Source organism: Phoca vitulina, unplaced genomic scaffold (genome assembly GCF_004348235.1).
Source record: "Phoca vitulina isolate PV1807 unplaced genomic scaffold, GSC_HSeal_1.0 scaffold11, whole genome shotgun sequence".
NCBI classification, from domain to species: Eukaryota; Metazoa; Chordata; class Mammalia; order Carnivora; family Phocidae; genus Phoca; species Phoca vitulina.
Genome location: NW_022589714.1, coordinates 43,516,705 through 43,530,936, shown reverse-complemented (window position 1 = coordinate 43,530,936; position 14,232 = coordinate 43,516,705). Strand labels below are relative to the sequence as shown.

The following is a 14,232-nucleotide window of genomic DNA, read 5'->3' as shown; positions in this document are numbered from 1 at the left end:
ATGAGGACAATGAGGCACACAGGCTAATTAAGTAGCGTGCCCGAGGTCACACAGCTAGTCAGCGGTGGAGCTGGGGGGTGAACTGGGGTGGTCTGGCTCTCAGCCCCCCCGTGCCACCTACGGATGGGGAGAGGGGGTGCAAGGCATGCAGGAGGTGCTTCTTAGCTGTAAGGAGTGGAGCCAGGTCTCGAGGACACAATTTCCCAAGCAACCGCGAGAGAAATGTCTGCAGGAATGCAGACTCCCCTAGAATGTAAGCGTCACGAGGGCAGGGCTTTTTGATCTGTTTTCTGCTGCTGTATTCCCAGTGCCTAGAACACTGCCTGGCACATAGTAGGTGCTCAACAAATACTTGAGCGTGGGTGAGGAAATTAACTGAAATGGGTGCATGTTCTTTGGCCTAGACTAACTTATCCTCCGGTGTCCTTCCTTCAACACTTTCCCAGCATCATTCTGCAGCTGGGTTTAACTAAATTCATTAACGACAAGGTGGAGGCCTTTATCCTGCGGGAGAGCGGGAAGCAGAGGCAGACCTCAGCAAGAGTAGGGGCTGGTGGGGTTGAGGGCTGGCTGCAGGGGCCACAGAAACCACCCGCCACAAAGTAGAACTGAGGGCGGGGTGGGAGGGAGCGAGACTTTGAGCGGGGCAAAGGGCTGGGGAACGGGTGGGGTGAGGGAGGCAGGTAAAAGCCCCCTCGGTCAAGGCCAAGACAACGGACCGAGTGGCAGTGGGGCTGGGAGAGTCCCTGGGGAGACTTGAAGGACTCTTTTCTGCAGGAAGGGGAGGTGGTCCCCTGGGCAAACTGTCCTGTGGGCAGCAGGTGAGCAGGGAGCAGAAAAAGGAATCTAAGTCACCCTTGGTAGCAATACTTTAGTAAGAAGCCCACACCTTTCTCAGGGAATGCTTACAAAGCCCCTCTGCAGCTCAGCCTGAGCCTTGCATCTAGGAAGGCAGACAGCTCTCATGCCCGCTCCGTGGCACTGACCTGGCGGTGAATCTAGGGGAGCTCCCAATTGCTAACAGCAAGTCTCTGGGTAAATAACATAGCCTATCAGCCTCAGTTTCTCCATCTGCCAAGAATAACACCCACCCTGAGCATACGAAAAGTAGGCAGGGCATCGTCGTCAGCACTGAATGAATGGATTTGCAGTCAGTGCTATGACATGGTACGTGTGTCCATCAGGAGACCAGACCCTGCGAAGACCTGAGACCCGGGGGGAAAGACCGCGCGTCCCCAAGGTTACATCAAAAGGCGAGGAGTTAACTCCCCTGCACCTGGAGGGCAGGCCTGGGTGAGAACAGTACACTGTCCCCAAGCTTCCTCACAGCTGTCACCTTTTCCCACCTTTCAGTTCTAAGAGTGAAAGCTGCCCTTCCTCAGTCTGATCAGTCTGCTCCCTCGGGGCACAGGGTGACTTCTCTGACATCAAGACGGGGACAGGGGATCAGTTGGAGTCGGAGGGGCTGGGGGCACGGGTGTGTGTTAAAGCTCTCCCTGGAGGAAGCAGAAGCGCCACCCAAGATGTCCTGTTTCATCCCTCAGGAGGCCCATCTCTCCTGGTCTCTGCCACCCGGAGGCTCCCAGTCACCCTGGCCGGTTTCCTGAACAGCCAAGCAAGGCAGGCAGGCTGGGAAGGAAACAATGCCACACACTATGTCCCCCGACACTGTGCCCGCCAGGAGCGGCTGAGCCTGTCTGAGCCCCAGTCCGAGCTCGCCGCCCCACTGCCCCCAGCCTCACGATGTCCACCTATCACCCGGCTCCTGCTGGGCTCTCCCTGCATGTCCGTGTTGTCCCTATATCCATCTAGTCTAACAAAGAACCCCTCAGAACAGGGGGCCAAGGGTGGGGTGTTCTGAACAGGACAGACGAAAGTAGAGGTTAGTAAACCTATCTCGGGTGCTTTCCAAGCAAGTATTTGCAGTTTGGGCTTGTTTAGAACAATGTTTTTCAAATCCTTTAACACCTGAACTAATGAACAGATAAAGGAGGAGGGGAGGAGGACCCCAGAGCCTGTGTGGGGACTCCCTAGAGCAGTTTGAGAAGCGGGAGTGGGTGTGTTGGGGGCGAGTCTGTCCAGCTGCCGGGCTAGTCCCTTCTCGGACTACTGGCAGATCACAAGTATCTTGGCCCAAAGGTGAGCACTCGTTAATGATCTTATTCCTAAAACCAATGGGAGTTGAAGACTGTTAGTGAAACCCTCCCTGATCTCCACCCTCTCTCTCTAGCTTTCCCTCACTGGGGATGGTGGGGGAGGGGGGCTCCCGGGCTTGTTATCGGATGAGGAAACTGAGGCTCAGGGACCTGAGATACCACACAGGTCTCGAGGCAGTGGCTCTCAGTCCAGGCTGCCCAACAGAACCACCAGGGAGTTTACATGATGGTGCCTGGGCCCCCCCGGCAGATGTCCTCTGCAGCTGCCCTGGGCAGCAAACAAGCTCCACCGGGGGTTCTGATGGGTGGCCCCTCACTGCCTCGTGCAGGGTGACGGGTGTGTCCACGGGGCTCCAAGCTGCCACCTCCCTGTCCTGAGCGTTCTCGCCGACGTCTCACCTCAGCCCAGGTGACCAGGGTGTGGCTGGGAGGGCAGGCGTGCCTTAGGAGCAGGGGACTGGCAAGAGCCAGGTGGTGCCACCCTGATACCTGGCTCACCAGGCCCTGTCACTCCCAGGGAAGGAGCAGGTGTCTGTGGCAGGTGCCAGAACCCAAGGGGGCTGGGCCACACCGCGTCTCAGTTGAGACCAGACCTCAGCTATTGTGGTGTGGACTTTGTTAACTTCTTTTTTGCTTATCTGCAACTTTCAGCTTTGCTTCAGTGCCTACCTGGACTAATTATGTTTTTAGAAGAAGGAAAGACAAACTGTTGGAGGTATGCTAGGATGGCAATGCACGGCTGAAGACCCAGGTCCAGCTCCGCTCTGCCAGTCACTTGCCGAGATCCTCCAGGAACACTTGACCTCTGCCTGCTTCCTTCTCGTAAAATGAGGCTGGCCTAGGACTGCTGGGGTCCCCCTGTCTGTACATGTCATATTTTCCTCTGCCCAGAACCGTGACTTCTGAGCCCAATTCAGCCCTTCCGAAGCCGCCCCGTCCACAGCACATTCGAGAAAATACATTCTCATTCTCAAGACTCAGCTCACTGGCTACCAGTTCCAGTTCCTCCTGAGCCCCCAGCAAGTCAGGCCGCCCATGTCAGGAGTGAGCCCTGCTCCTCAATCACACTTCTTTCCTTGTGTCCCCTGGATCCCACTACAGGATGGAGAAGGCGACTCACTGCCTCCCCTCCTCTCTGGTCCTTAAAGTAATGTGCCAGTGCTGGTCCGGGCTGTCCTCCCACAGCCCAGGTGTCTCGGGTGGGGCTGTGTACAAAACACAATCCCCTGCAGTGTTGGTCACACCTACAGAAACCCACGCAACCTCATTAGGCAAGGTGGCAAGTGGCCCACCACCCCACCCTCAGTGCACATTCAGGGGTCACTAAACTGCTGCTTCACCCAGACTGCACGTAGAGATCGTCTGGCGGGAGCTCGGGAAAGTCCTCCTGCCTGGGTCCTCCCCTCAGGGAATCAGCCAGACATGGTCTGGGGCATGGAACCAGGATGCTTAAAGCTGCCCCAGGTGACTCTAATATATACAGCCAATTTCAAAGCCACTGCCCTAGACCCAAAGCCTCCTCCCTGTTAGGAGGCCGCAGTCCAGCCCGGTTCCAGGGCAGCAGGCCTGGAAGCATGGCTGGCCTCCAGTCTGCTGCCGGCCTCCCCCTACACACCCTCCTGGACCATCTCTCAGGGGCCTTTGCGAAGTGCAGAGGCCCTGCTCAATCTCACGCTCATGGGGGCAAGCCCGTGCCAGAGGTGAGCACGTTTTCAGCAGAAATCTCTGGGTTTCCGACTTTCTCAGGCCCGGGAGTCCTGTCTGTACTCAGGAGGGACAATACAAACAAGGCAGGTGACCCTGCCCCCATTGTTCTCTGCCTGGGACGGTAACCCCCCAGCAGCTGGGAGCCCCTCCCATGAGAGCTGAGCCCAGGGACTTGCTGACCTGGGAGGGCTGGAGGTTTGGCTAAAGCAAACAGTGAAGGGCTGGTGGGGGTTGAGCTCAGGATGGGACGTCAGCAAGTGTTCTCAGGCACCTGGAGGGCTCAGCAGATGCGTAAGACTGGAAATGCCTGTGTGTGCAGGCGCAGGGGAGCTCTCTGGTGCGGCTCGGGTCCCACAGCAATGCCACCTGAGAGCTGGCCATGGGGCTAGGAAAGCGTTTCCTCCCACCCATCCACACACAAAGATGACCTTCTGCAGCCATATTCTCAAAATCCACCTCCTGCTTCATCTTCCAAAAGACTCAGGGCAGGTGGGATGTCCCAAGACACCTAATGACAAGAGGGACATCCTTTAGCCACCTCAGCTTCTCTACCCACCAATTCACACCCACTGTCCTGCCGGGGGTGACTGTGGCCCTGTGCTATCTGCTCCCTATCTGGGATGCCGCGGCCTGGGGCCTGGGGTCATGACTTGGCTCCTTCCCTGCCCCCAGAATCCAAATCCTGGGAGTGTCTGACATCTCTCTGCCTTGACAGATGCAGAGGAAACTGTTCAGCCAGGACCCCTCCAGCATGCCAGATGGGCAGAACAGTCCCCTGCCTCCCCCACAGGGATGTGGGGACTAGGGAGTAAGAGGACCCTGCACCGTGTTCAGCTCCTGGCTTGTCCTTCCCAAGCAAGCCAGCAGACCTCTCTGTTGAGCCCCACTCAATGGCTCTAACAAGGAAGCTCTAGGAAGGGCGCTAAGGTGGTGTCTCCCTCCTCCTCGCCCAAACCCACAATCATTAGGCACCTCTCCCACCTAGAAGTCCTCTAGCCCTAATGCCATTTAAGACGGAGACCCTGGAGGAAAGGAAGGCAAAATGGATAGTCGGGAGGCAAAATGGATAGTCCTATTCCCATTTTTTAGCTGAGGAAATGGATCAGAGAGGGCTAGTGAGAAGTCACACAGCAAGGTGATGACAAAGCACTGGGCAGAGACAGCCAGAATCCCCTGACTCTCAGTTGAGGGCCCTTTCCACCCAACAACCAGACCATCCACCACCCATCCCAGGACTGGGCTGAGAAATGCCAACCAAAGTGGAGCGGGTAGGCACAGGTAACTTGTGGCGAAGAGCTATGAAAGTGCTGCGCAGATCTACTTTTGATATCATCTGGGATGAGCGTATGCTGACACTCCCTGTCCCCAACTCCCGGGATGCCTCTTGGATTTACCCCGACCTTGCAGCGGGGTGGAAGGAGCAAACACGGGAAGTCACCATCCATGCAAGGTTTCTAAAAACAGCCTTGGAGCAGGCCACAAAGGAGGTCACAGGAACTGCTGACTTGCCATCTCCCCATCCAGGGCTGATGACCTGAGGGATATCTAGTTCACCATCAGCCTAGCTGCACCCCCCCCCCACTCCACCCTGCCAGCTTGCTTCCCATCCTCCAGAGCTCAGGTCTGCACGCTGGCCTGGACAACTCAAACTGGGATGGCCAATCAACTTCAAAATCACAAAGATCATGTTTGGGACCCTCCATGAGCAGCACGGGGACAGAGCAGGAAAGGCCTGGGCTGTGAGGCAGACACACGTGGATTCAAATCTGGGCTCTCCCATTCACCAGCAGGTCACCTGGGGCATGTCCTCTCCCCTCTCTGAGCTTCACTTTCCGTATCTGGCAAGTGGGGGTGCCAAGACTTCATCGGGTTGGGGTGCAGGTTACGTGAAACAATACGCGGCTGGGCATACAAGTGGTGCTCCCGAAACAGGTACTAGAGGTAGAAAAGTGAACGTGGGAAGAACAGGGGGGATGGGCAGGCCACCTCCACTCTGGGGGTATACACCTGCTGGACAGGGCCTCCGGAGCTGTGGACATGAGAGACGGGCTAGCTGTCAACAGCGATGCCTTCCTTCCCGGCTACCACCACCCGGAAGACCAGGGCTTGGCACAGTACTTATGGCTACAGACATTCTACTACGTATCTGTTATCTGGCCCCCCGTTTATCTCCCCCAAATGACTGTGAGCTCGGAAGGCAGATCTCACTCATCTCTTACCCCTAGAACAGAACCTGGCACTAGTAATCACTCAATATTAATGAGTAACTGAGTGTCCGAGATGTACGTCTTTCACAACCAGCCCTTCCAGGGCACACGGAGTGGTGCCGGTGTATTTAGGGTGGGTTCTGGCTCCACTGGATAAGGAGGACAGTCCCGGTAGGTGCGGGCAGCCCGGGTTGATGGCTCTTTCCCTGCCCCACTGCCTTTCCCCTGCGTCACCCCACCCCACCCCACCTGTCTTCAAGGCCAAAGCCCCCAGAGGTCCTAGCCCTGGTGAGTCAGCTGCCCTGCAGACTTTGGAACCACCAGGATTTTAGAGGAAGGAGGAAGGTGGGTGGGGAAGGGTGGGAGCCCAGGAAGCACGTCAGGGTGAGGGCCACAGGTCTTCCCATGCATGACCCTGCTTTCCCGCTACCCCAGCAGGGGGACAGGATGCTCTGTTCCACGAAGCTCTCTTGAGGCCTGGTGGCTGCCAGACCTGTCCCTCTGGACACAGCTGCCCACTTCCCTGGGCTCCCCTGCTGGGATCCTGAGGACAAGGTCCCCCACCACCAGCACCCCCGGACTCTTGCCTCCATGGTACAAAACCTGCCTCGATGATACCTGCCACACTCCTGCCTCTTGGTTACACCCACACCCTTGACAGAAGAGCTGTGGCTGACACCACCCACCTGTCGTCTCGTCTGGCAGAACACACCGGACCACCGGCACACTCCTCCGCACCCACGGGCCTCGAGGGCAGCCCCTCCACCTGCTTCTTCCTCCTTTCCCTCTCGCTTCACCCGCGGCTGGTGGCTCTGGGTAATAAGTAACTACCCACCCTTGAAGCCTGGGGTTCTGATGATAAGGAATTATTAAGCTTACCCATTTATTATAATTTGTTTAAGATGCTTAGATGGTTAAACTGTAAACCCCTTCACTAATTAAAAAAAAAAAAAAAAGCCCAGAGGGGTCTTAGGGGGTGGGTGGCAGGAATTCTGCATGAAGGGCAGGCAGCTTGAGTTTCTCCACTATGTAGGAACCACCTCCCCCGTCGCCTGTTTCTTACACACACACCCCCAGCACCCAATCCTGGCCCCACCGCCTCCGACCATGATCCCACCTGCCCCTCCACAAAGCCCCCTACGGGATCCTCCTAAGGGCCAACCACCTGTCACAAAATCCTTCCTTCTTGTCGGACTCTAACCTAAATCCCTCCGGCTGCACTCCAAGCCCATTTCCTCTGGTTCAATCTCCAGCTGGAGAAGAACAACAGCTGGCCTCCATCCTCCCTGGAATAAATTGTACCAGAAACTACCGGCCAAGTGGCAGGGGCACTTTGGAGTGGATGGTACACCCCCCACTGCGGGGAGGTGGGGGGGGGTGGGAGGCAGCTTCTGCCTCCATGGCCCCCAAAGCCCAAATCAAATCCCACCAGAAGACAGAGTCCCAATCAGAGACAAGGGTCAAGACCGCAGTGCCTGGTGGCGACTGTGACAATCCCTGGGCCAGATGCAAGGGGAGATCTGTCCTAAAGGGCAGACTCCCCGGATTTTACACACCAGTTGCACCAGGGGCTCTGGCCGCCAAGGCCCCCGTTTGGAGATCACAGAGGTGAGATACGAACAGGATCCCCAAACAGTGTGGGGATAGGAATGGGAGCCAGATATATGTAACCAGTGCCCCCCTCACCCCCAGTGCCACCCCTACCCACGTAGGTCATGAAAGCACAGGGCCAGACCCAGTGCAGCCGCCTCAGCCTTCTCTGCCTGGCAGGGACGGACGGCGCCCCGGCCCACCTCCCATCCCCAGCCGACTGGGGCGTGGACGTGACCGGGGTGAAGAAACAGAGCCGTTTTGTGCTGAAGGTATGGAAAAGTACAGCCAGGCCCTCCTCGCGCAGAGAGGCTGGGTGAGGTGAGCAGTGGTGTGGGGGCTGGAAAAGCCTCCCGGGCCCAGACCTGGGGCCCAGGACCGGCACAGGCCGGGTGACAGGAAATGGAAACTCTCCGGCATGGCACAGTAGGAGAATCGTGCCTGGGAGACAGCCCCATTACGAAACCCACGAGGCGGAACGTATCAGGACTACGGTTCGCTCACTCGCTCCTACATGAGGGCTGTGATTTTAAGCAAAAGCATTTCTCAAGTCTCCTTAACCCCCTCAGCCCCCCACCCCAGGCTCTGACAGCCCTCAGTCTTCTTAGCCGAGTGCAGGAATAGTGAGCGCTCAGGCCTGCACAAGGTCAGCTAGCCCCCACCCTAGAGGTCATGACCTCCATTTCTTCACTTGTAAAATGGGAATAACACCACCTCCCTACCAACTCTCAGGGTTCTGGGTCCAAAGGCTCGATGGACGTGGACATGAAGCGGGTGCACAGGCAAAGCTAGAGATGCTCCTGACTTAGAAACTTACAGTTTCTAAATGCCTAGTGTTGTTGGGGTAGGCTTGCTTTCAGACTCCTGGTGCATTGTGTGTGGCCAGGGAAGGCTCAAAGGCAGGAAGGTAAGTGGCACCAGATTTCCAAGTCACCCAGGGGTCAGGCGGGAGAGCAAAACCCGCTCCTCATGTGGCTGCATCCTGTCCCCCAGCAGAACTCAGTTTCCCATGAAACACTCTACGTGGGAGGCTGGTCCAGGGAGGTCTGTTTACCCTCAAGCCTGCTGAAGACGGCTGTCTGTCCTGTGCCACTGAGGGCCAAACAAGTGACCCAACAGTAGGCTTCCAGGGCACAGCCTGTTACCTCCCAGGATGAGTGGCGAGACAAGATGGTAAGATGGGAACAGGGTTCCCTTCCCCCTCACTCCCCCCTAGGGGCCCTGGGGTGTGCCCCTCTTTGGAGGGGCAAGAGGGCAGCTGTGCCTGCCTACGAAGGCCACATCTGGCCAGGCATCAGCCCCAAGCCCCATGTGGAACCTCATTCAACCCAAGGAAAGATGGGGCCAGAAGCATGGATGACCATGCACTGTGCAGCTCAAAGTCGGGTCTACCGGTTAGGTATTTGCTGAACGCTGGCCACATGCTCTGATGCTGTGAGCCAAACAAGCGAAGTGCAAGACACAGGTCCTGCCTCGGAGGACTCGCTGTCCTCACCAGAGACAGGCAGGAAGACAGGAAGTTACTCGATGGTGGAAGATACCACAACAAAGCAGTGGACAAATGTCAAGGCCAGGACAAGCCCTAGGGCTCGAGCCATGCCCTTGTCCAAGTCCCAGCAACTGAGCACAAAGCAGGACAAGAAGTCCAAACACAGATGGGGAAACAGAGGCTCAAAAGACACAAATGACTAGAGCAGAGCCATCTCCCAGTCAGACGCTACCCCCAGCTCTGAAAACCGCCTGTCCCTACTCCTGGCCTGCCCCCCCCCCCCCCAGGTCTTCCACCTTTCCCTGAGCCGGACCCCAGAAGGATATTGGAAAACCCCTACAAGTTCCATCAGTCACCCCTTCCTTCATTATTTCCAGATTTGTGATGGAAGATATGTTCACAGGTCTCATCCCAAGGGGAAGATGTGCCCCTGTGGCCGGCAGATTCACCCAAGTGGTGAACCTGAACCTTAAGTACAGTCTTCCCTCCCAAGAACCGGGGAAGAGTTGATGCTTCATGGGAGATGGGCAGGCGATCAGAAGAAGGAATTGAGACCCTGAAGCAACAACTGGAGATCCATGAAAAATGACTAACTCGGGGCGCCTGGGTGGCTCAGTCGGTTAAGCACCTGCCTTCGGCTCAGGTCATAATCCCGGAGTTCCAGGTTCGGGCCACACATCAGGCCCCCTGCTCAGCGGGATGTCTGCTTCTCCCTCTGCACCTCCCCCTGCTTATTCTCTCTCTCTCTCAAATAAATAAAGTCTTAAAAAAAAAAAAAAAGACTAAATTTCCATAGCCTGGTCCCCACCTCCACTGAACCGAGCCTGACCGATGACAACAGGAATGACCCTCCCACCAAATACACACTCATCTGAGTCTGATGTGGCTCAGAGGGCAAGGAGGTCCACAGCTCTCTGCAATCTCGTATTTTCTGGGGTGTGAGGGGGGTTGTGCTCACCTCAAAAGAGCTTGCAAGTCTCCAGTGGGTGGGACAGGGAAACCACCTCCTTGCAGGTTCTCGGCACATCACGCTCCACGCTGCTCCGAGGTGGCCAGGCCAGGCCAGCTCTCCCCTCTCCCACCCCAGAGCAGGAATGGAATTTGACTAGACACCGAGAGAAGCCAGTGTGCCATTAGAAACCTCCACAGATTCCTATCAACACGCCAGTGCTGTCCAAGAGAACTCTCTGTGCTGATGGAATGTTCTATATCTGAGCAGTCCCATGTGGCTACCAAGCCTTTGAAATGTGGCCAGGGTGACCGAAGAACTAAATTTTAATTTAAAATTAAACAGCCACGATATTTAGTGATATCACGTTAAAATAAAATTAGTTAGCAGCACGTGGGTTGTGGTTACCATACTGATCCTACCCAAATTCTCTCCTAGGCAGGGTGTGCCTTCCCCTGGACCCTCAGGTTCACCCCAAGCCTCAGGCTGTAGTCTGCAGCACTCTCCTGATTCTGAATTATGTGCACGCTGACCCAAATCTTGCTGGCTTGTCCTTTTTGTTCATTGGTAAGGCAGGGCAAGGTCTCCCTGTGGCCCTGTGGGGCTTGCCTGAGCTGGATGCAACATAACACTGGTCTGTGGGCCTCTGGAAGACACCGCCCCTTATAGGGGACATGGACCCCAGCACTGGGTCCAGCTGCTGGGGCTCCCCCTGGGCTCTGCCAGGCATCTCTCGGGGAACCACAGTCTCTTCTTGGAGACTGCCAACTCACATGAGTCCAGTCTCCAACAGCTTGGTCTGCAGACCAAAGGCCCAGCTGGTGTCCCCAGTCTTTGAAAGCCTTCCCCTCCAAGTATTCAACAGCACTGATGCCCGGAAGTCACAACTTCGGCAGCTAAATTTAAAAGTAATAGCAAGACGCTGTTCAGCAATCACAGGACTGATACCGGGTTTCAGAGTGTGTTCTGTTAAAACCCTGTTTGGCTCTGTGCTTGGTGTTCCTCAGATGTTAAAAATAGCAAGTCTAGAAGTGGCTAATGATATAAATTCAGTTTCTTTGTTTTTAAAGGCAATTCAACAGCATTTCAGAAAACCGGGGAGTCAGAGAAAGAAAAAGGCAGCAATCATCCTGCCTCCAACTCAGCACTAACCGCCTTCTGTTTTTACATCGAGTTTCTATGACTCAATGCGAACAGAACCACACTTGCTAATTTGGGCGTCCTGGCTGCCCTCAACCCCAGTCTTGTTTTTGCCTAACTTGAAGTCTGGCTTACAGCTCAGTCCCACTTTGGGAACACCAACTGAAGCACTGGGAGACCACCCCCACCCCAGGGCCTGGGGAGCCCCTGCGCCAGGCATCCCTGTGTCAGTCTGTCTCAGGGGATCCCATCCACAGGCCACGCAGCCCCAGCCTGGCGAGAAAGAAGGACCACACTATGTGTGCAGAGCAGTGGGGGGAGAGGTGTGTAGGGCTGTGTCCAGAGACACAAGACCAGCGTCAGGAAGGGGAGATTTTTTTAAGGCCTGTGCATGATGACCCCAAACACAGAGCAGGCAGGGAAGCCAGGGGGTTTGACCACATGCAGCTCTCAGCCCTGGAAGATTCCAAGAAGACAGGGCATGCCAAAACAGAGATCTGTGAACTCTGAAGCCTCAGCAGGCTTGGTGCAGAGGGGAACCTTCTAGAGCAGGACCCAAAACTGCCCCCCATGACTCTGACATTGCCCTGCCTGAGCACTGCAGAGCCTGCCCTGGGTCTGGATGCAGCACACACCCAGGGAGATGCTGACACTTCGCCGGGCAACCTACCAACCTGTCCCAAGAGGGCAGTGCGCACAGGAGGATCGCAGGGGTGGGGGCGGTCCCACGGCACCTGCTGGGTGGATGCGGAATCTGGACAGGCAAGACCCCCACGGGGAGGGCAAGGGATAGTTTTCCAGACTAGAGGTGGGCCTAACTGGAAGGCAAAGGAGGGCTGGGAGGGTCCTGCCTCTGGGATTTGGGGGCTGGTGGAAGACAAGCCAAAGGAGAGAGAAATACAGCCTCATGGTTCAGGGTGTTCATTACTAATTACTCCTCACACGGTGCTAGGTTTGCAATGTGATGGGGCACAGGTTGGGGGCCTTGCAGAGCGGGGGAGGAGTGCAGACAAGGCAGAACCCCCACGGCAACATGCTCTGAGGGGAAGTGGCGCCTCCCCTGAGAAGGACGGGGAGCCTTCCCTGACAGCCACAGCCTACAGCAACTTTTCTACCTTGGGGCCCCTGAGGCCCCCACAACGTGCCACACTGCTACTTAATAATCCTCAATATACACTGCACGGCCCCACCCCAACCTCAAAAGCAGGGATAATGTCTAAGCTTCCCAAAATTTCCACAACCCTTAAGCCAGCCCTGGGTGTACAGCAAGTGCTCAGTAAGTATCTCATTGGCCTTAGTGAGCAAGTCCTTCGTTCAGAGAGGGGCAGTGACCTGGTCTAGTTGCACAGTAAGTCAGCTGAGCAAGTCCCAGGACCCTCTAGTCCCCACCTCACTGGGCCACTCCTAAGTAGATCTCTGGGCTGCAGCTAGCGTCTGGGGGATGGGAGAGACTGGGTGTTGAAAAGCTGATAATCAGGACACCCTCCCTTTTCCTGCTCCCCAGGGGGTGCTGACAAGACACTACGGCATTAGCCTGCTCCACTTAGCCCACTCAGCACTTATCCCTCAGTGAGAGGCAGCCCTTCTACCCACTGCTCCAGGGGGCCGGGATGCTGAGAAGGGAAGGGCAGCCTTCCAAAGCTAACACTGTCAGGATGCATTCCACGCCCCGGGAGGCAAGAGCTTTATTTGAACAGCAGAGACGGGGAAGGTCTGGGGCTGCTTTTCTTTCTCCTCCAGAGGGTCTGTGAACAGGTGCCATCCTGCACCCGAGACGTGGGAGGACCAAGGAACTTGCACTAGACACAAGGGACACCCAGGCCCAAATAAACATTCAAGGCCATGAGGGGCCCCCTCCTGGGGTCCTCAGCATGCTGCAGGATCACCGATCTCTGTCATCAGCCAGCCAGGCAGGATCTGGGTGGCATTTCTACTTCAGGAGAATGGCAAGACTAAAACTATTCCCTTCCAAGATGTGGACCAGAGTCCTGCTGGGGCTCTTCCTTGGGGGAGCCAAATGGGGGAACAGGTCATAAGTACGGGTTTAGCTGCTGAGGACGTAGCAGGTAATATGGGGACTCAGATGGGAAACCCCACCGCTGACAAGCAGTTGCATGTCCCCCCTCCAGCTCCTTGATTCTTTCTTGGAGGCTCGGTCTCTGGGTCCCCCAACCCACAAATTCTGCAGTGAAGGGTCGGGGCCTGTTAGGTCTGTAAGGATGCTGGAGGAAAGCGGGTGAGGGCAGGAAAGGAGTTGACAGCCCCGACTCTGGACCATGGCACCCACTTACAGGACCCAAGATTTCCTGCTTTAAAACTTTTCACGCTGAAAATGGCAAATAAACCTATATATGGTCAATGTGGTCGGGAAAACAGTGGTGTCAGAACCCACAAGGCTGCAGAACGCAGTGCTCAGCAAAGGCCAGCAAGCAGGCATGGAGTGCTTTTGGGGTGCGAGGAACCAGTGGGCCCCAAGGAGAAAGTCCAGCCCCAAGGAGTGACTGGTAGCCTAGCCAGATGGGTAGGACTGGCACCGATTTAGGACACCACAGTTAGGACTGGCACCGATTTAGGACACCACAGTCTAAATGAGAGCCCCTCTGCAGAGCTCTGGATGCAGAAGGCCCAGCTGGGTGACTTGGTTATGTCATTTAATTTCTCTGCTTCAGATGCTTTATCTGCAAAATGAGGTTCCCTACAGCACCTATCTTGCCATTGATGGGGGGTCGATGCGACGTGGCGAGGGTCCTCCCCTGGGCTGTGGCGCCCTTCCCCTCACCAAGTGCCGGCCACTGTTACTCCTGTGGTGTGACTGTGGTCCTGCCCCCACTGCCACCCTTCCCCAGAGTGGCTTACGTTATAGGCGGACACACACCTCGAGTTCTTGGTAAGAACTGAAAACTTGCGATGGGTCTACAGCATTTTAGAATGCCTCTCCACCCTTATGAGATGGCCTTCTGTCTATATGGAGGCCGACTGAGATCAAGGGGAAGG

General features: G+C 56.1%; 1 protein-coding gene across 2 annotated transcripts in view; it reads right to left on the bottom strand.

Annotated features, from left to right (window-relative positions):
• Positions 1-14,232, bottom strand: part of KCNK5 (potassium two pore domain channel subfamily K member 5) — a 37,076-nt gene that overhangs the window by 11,234 nt on the left and 11,610 nt on the right. Inside the window, exon 1 of one of the 2 annotated variants that reach the window (XM_032410179.1) lies at positions 10,108-10,216. The exons of the other annotated variant lie outside the window; for it this stretch is intronic. Coding sequence (XP_032266070.1) covers positions 10,108-10,176 — 69 coding nt within the window. The 5' untranslated portion in view covers positions 10,177-10,216. Of the gene's footprint in view, positions 1-10,107; positions 10,217-14,232 lie in introns of those variants that run through there. 2 annotated transcript variants of the gene reach the window in all.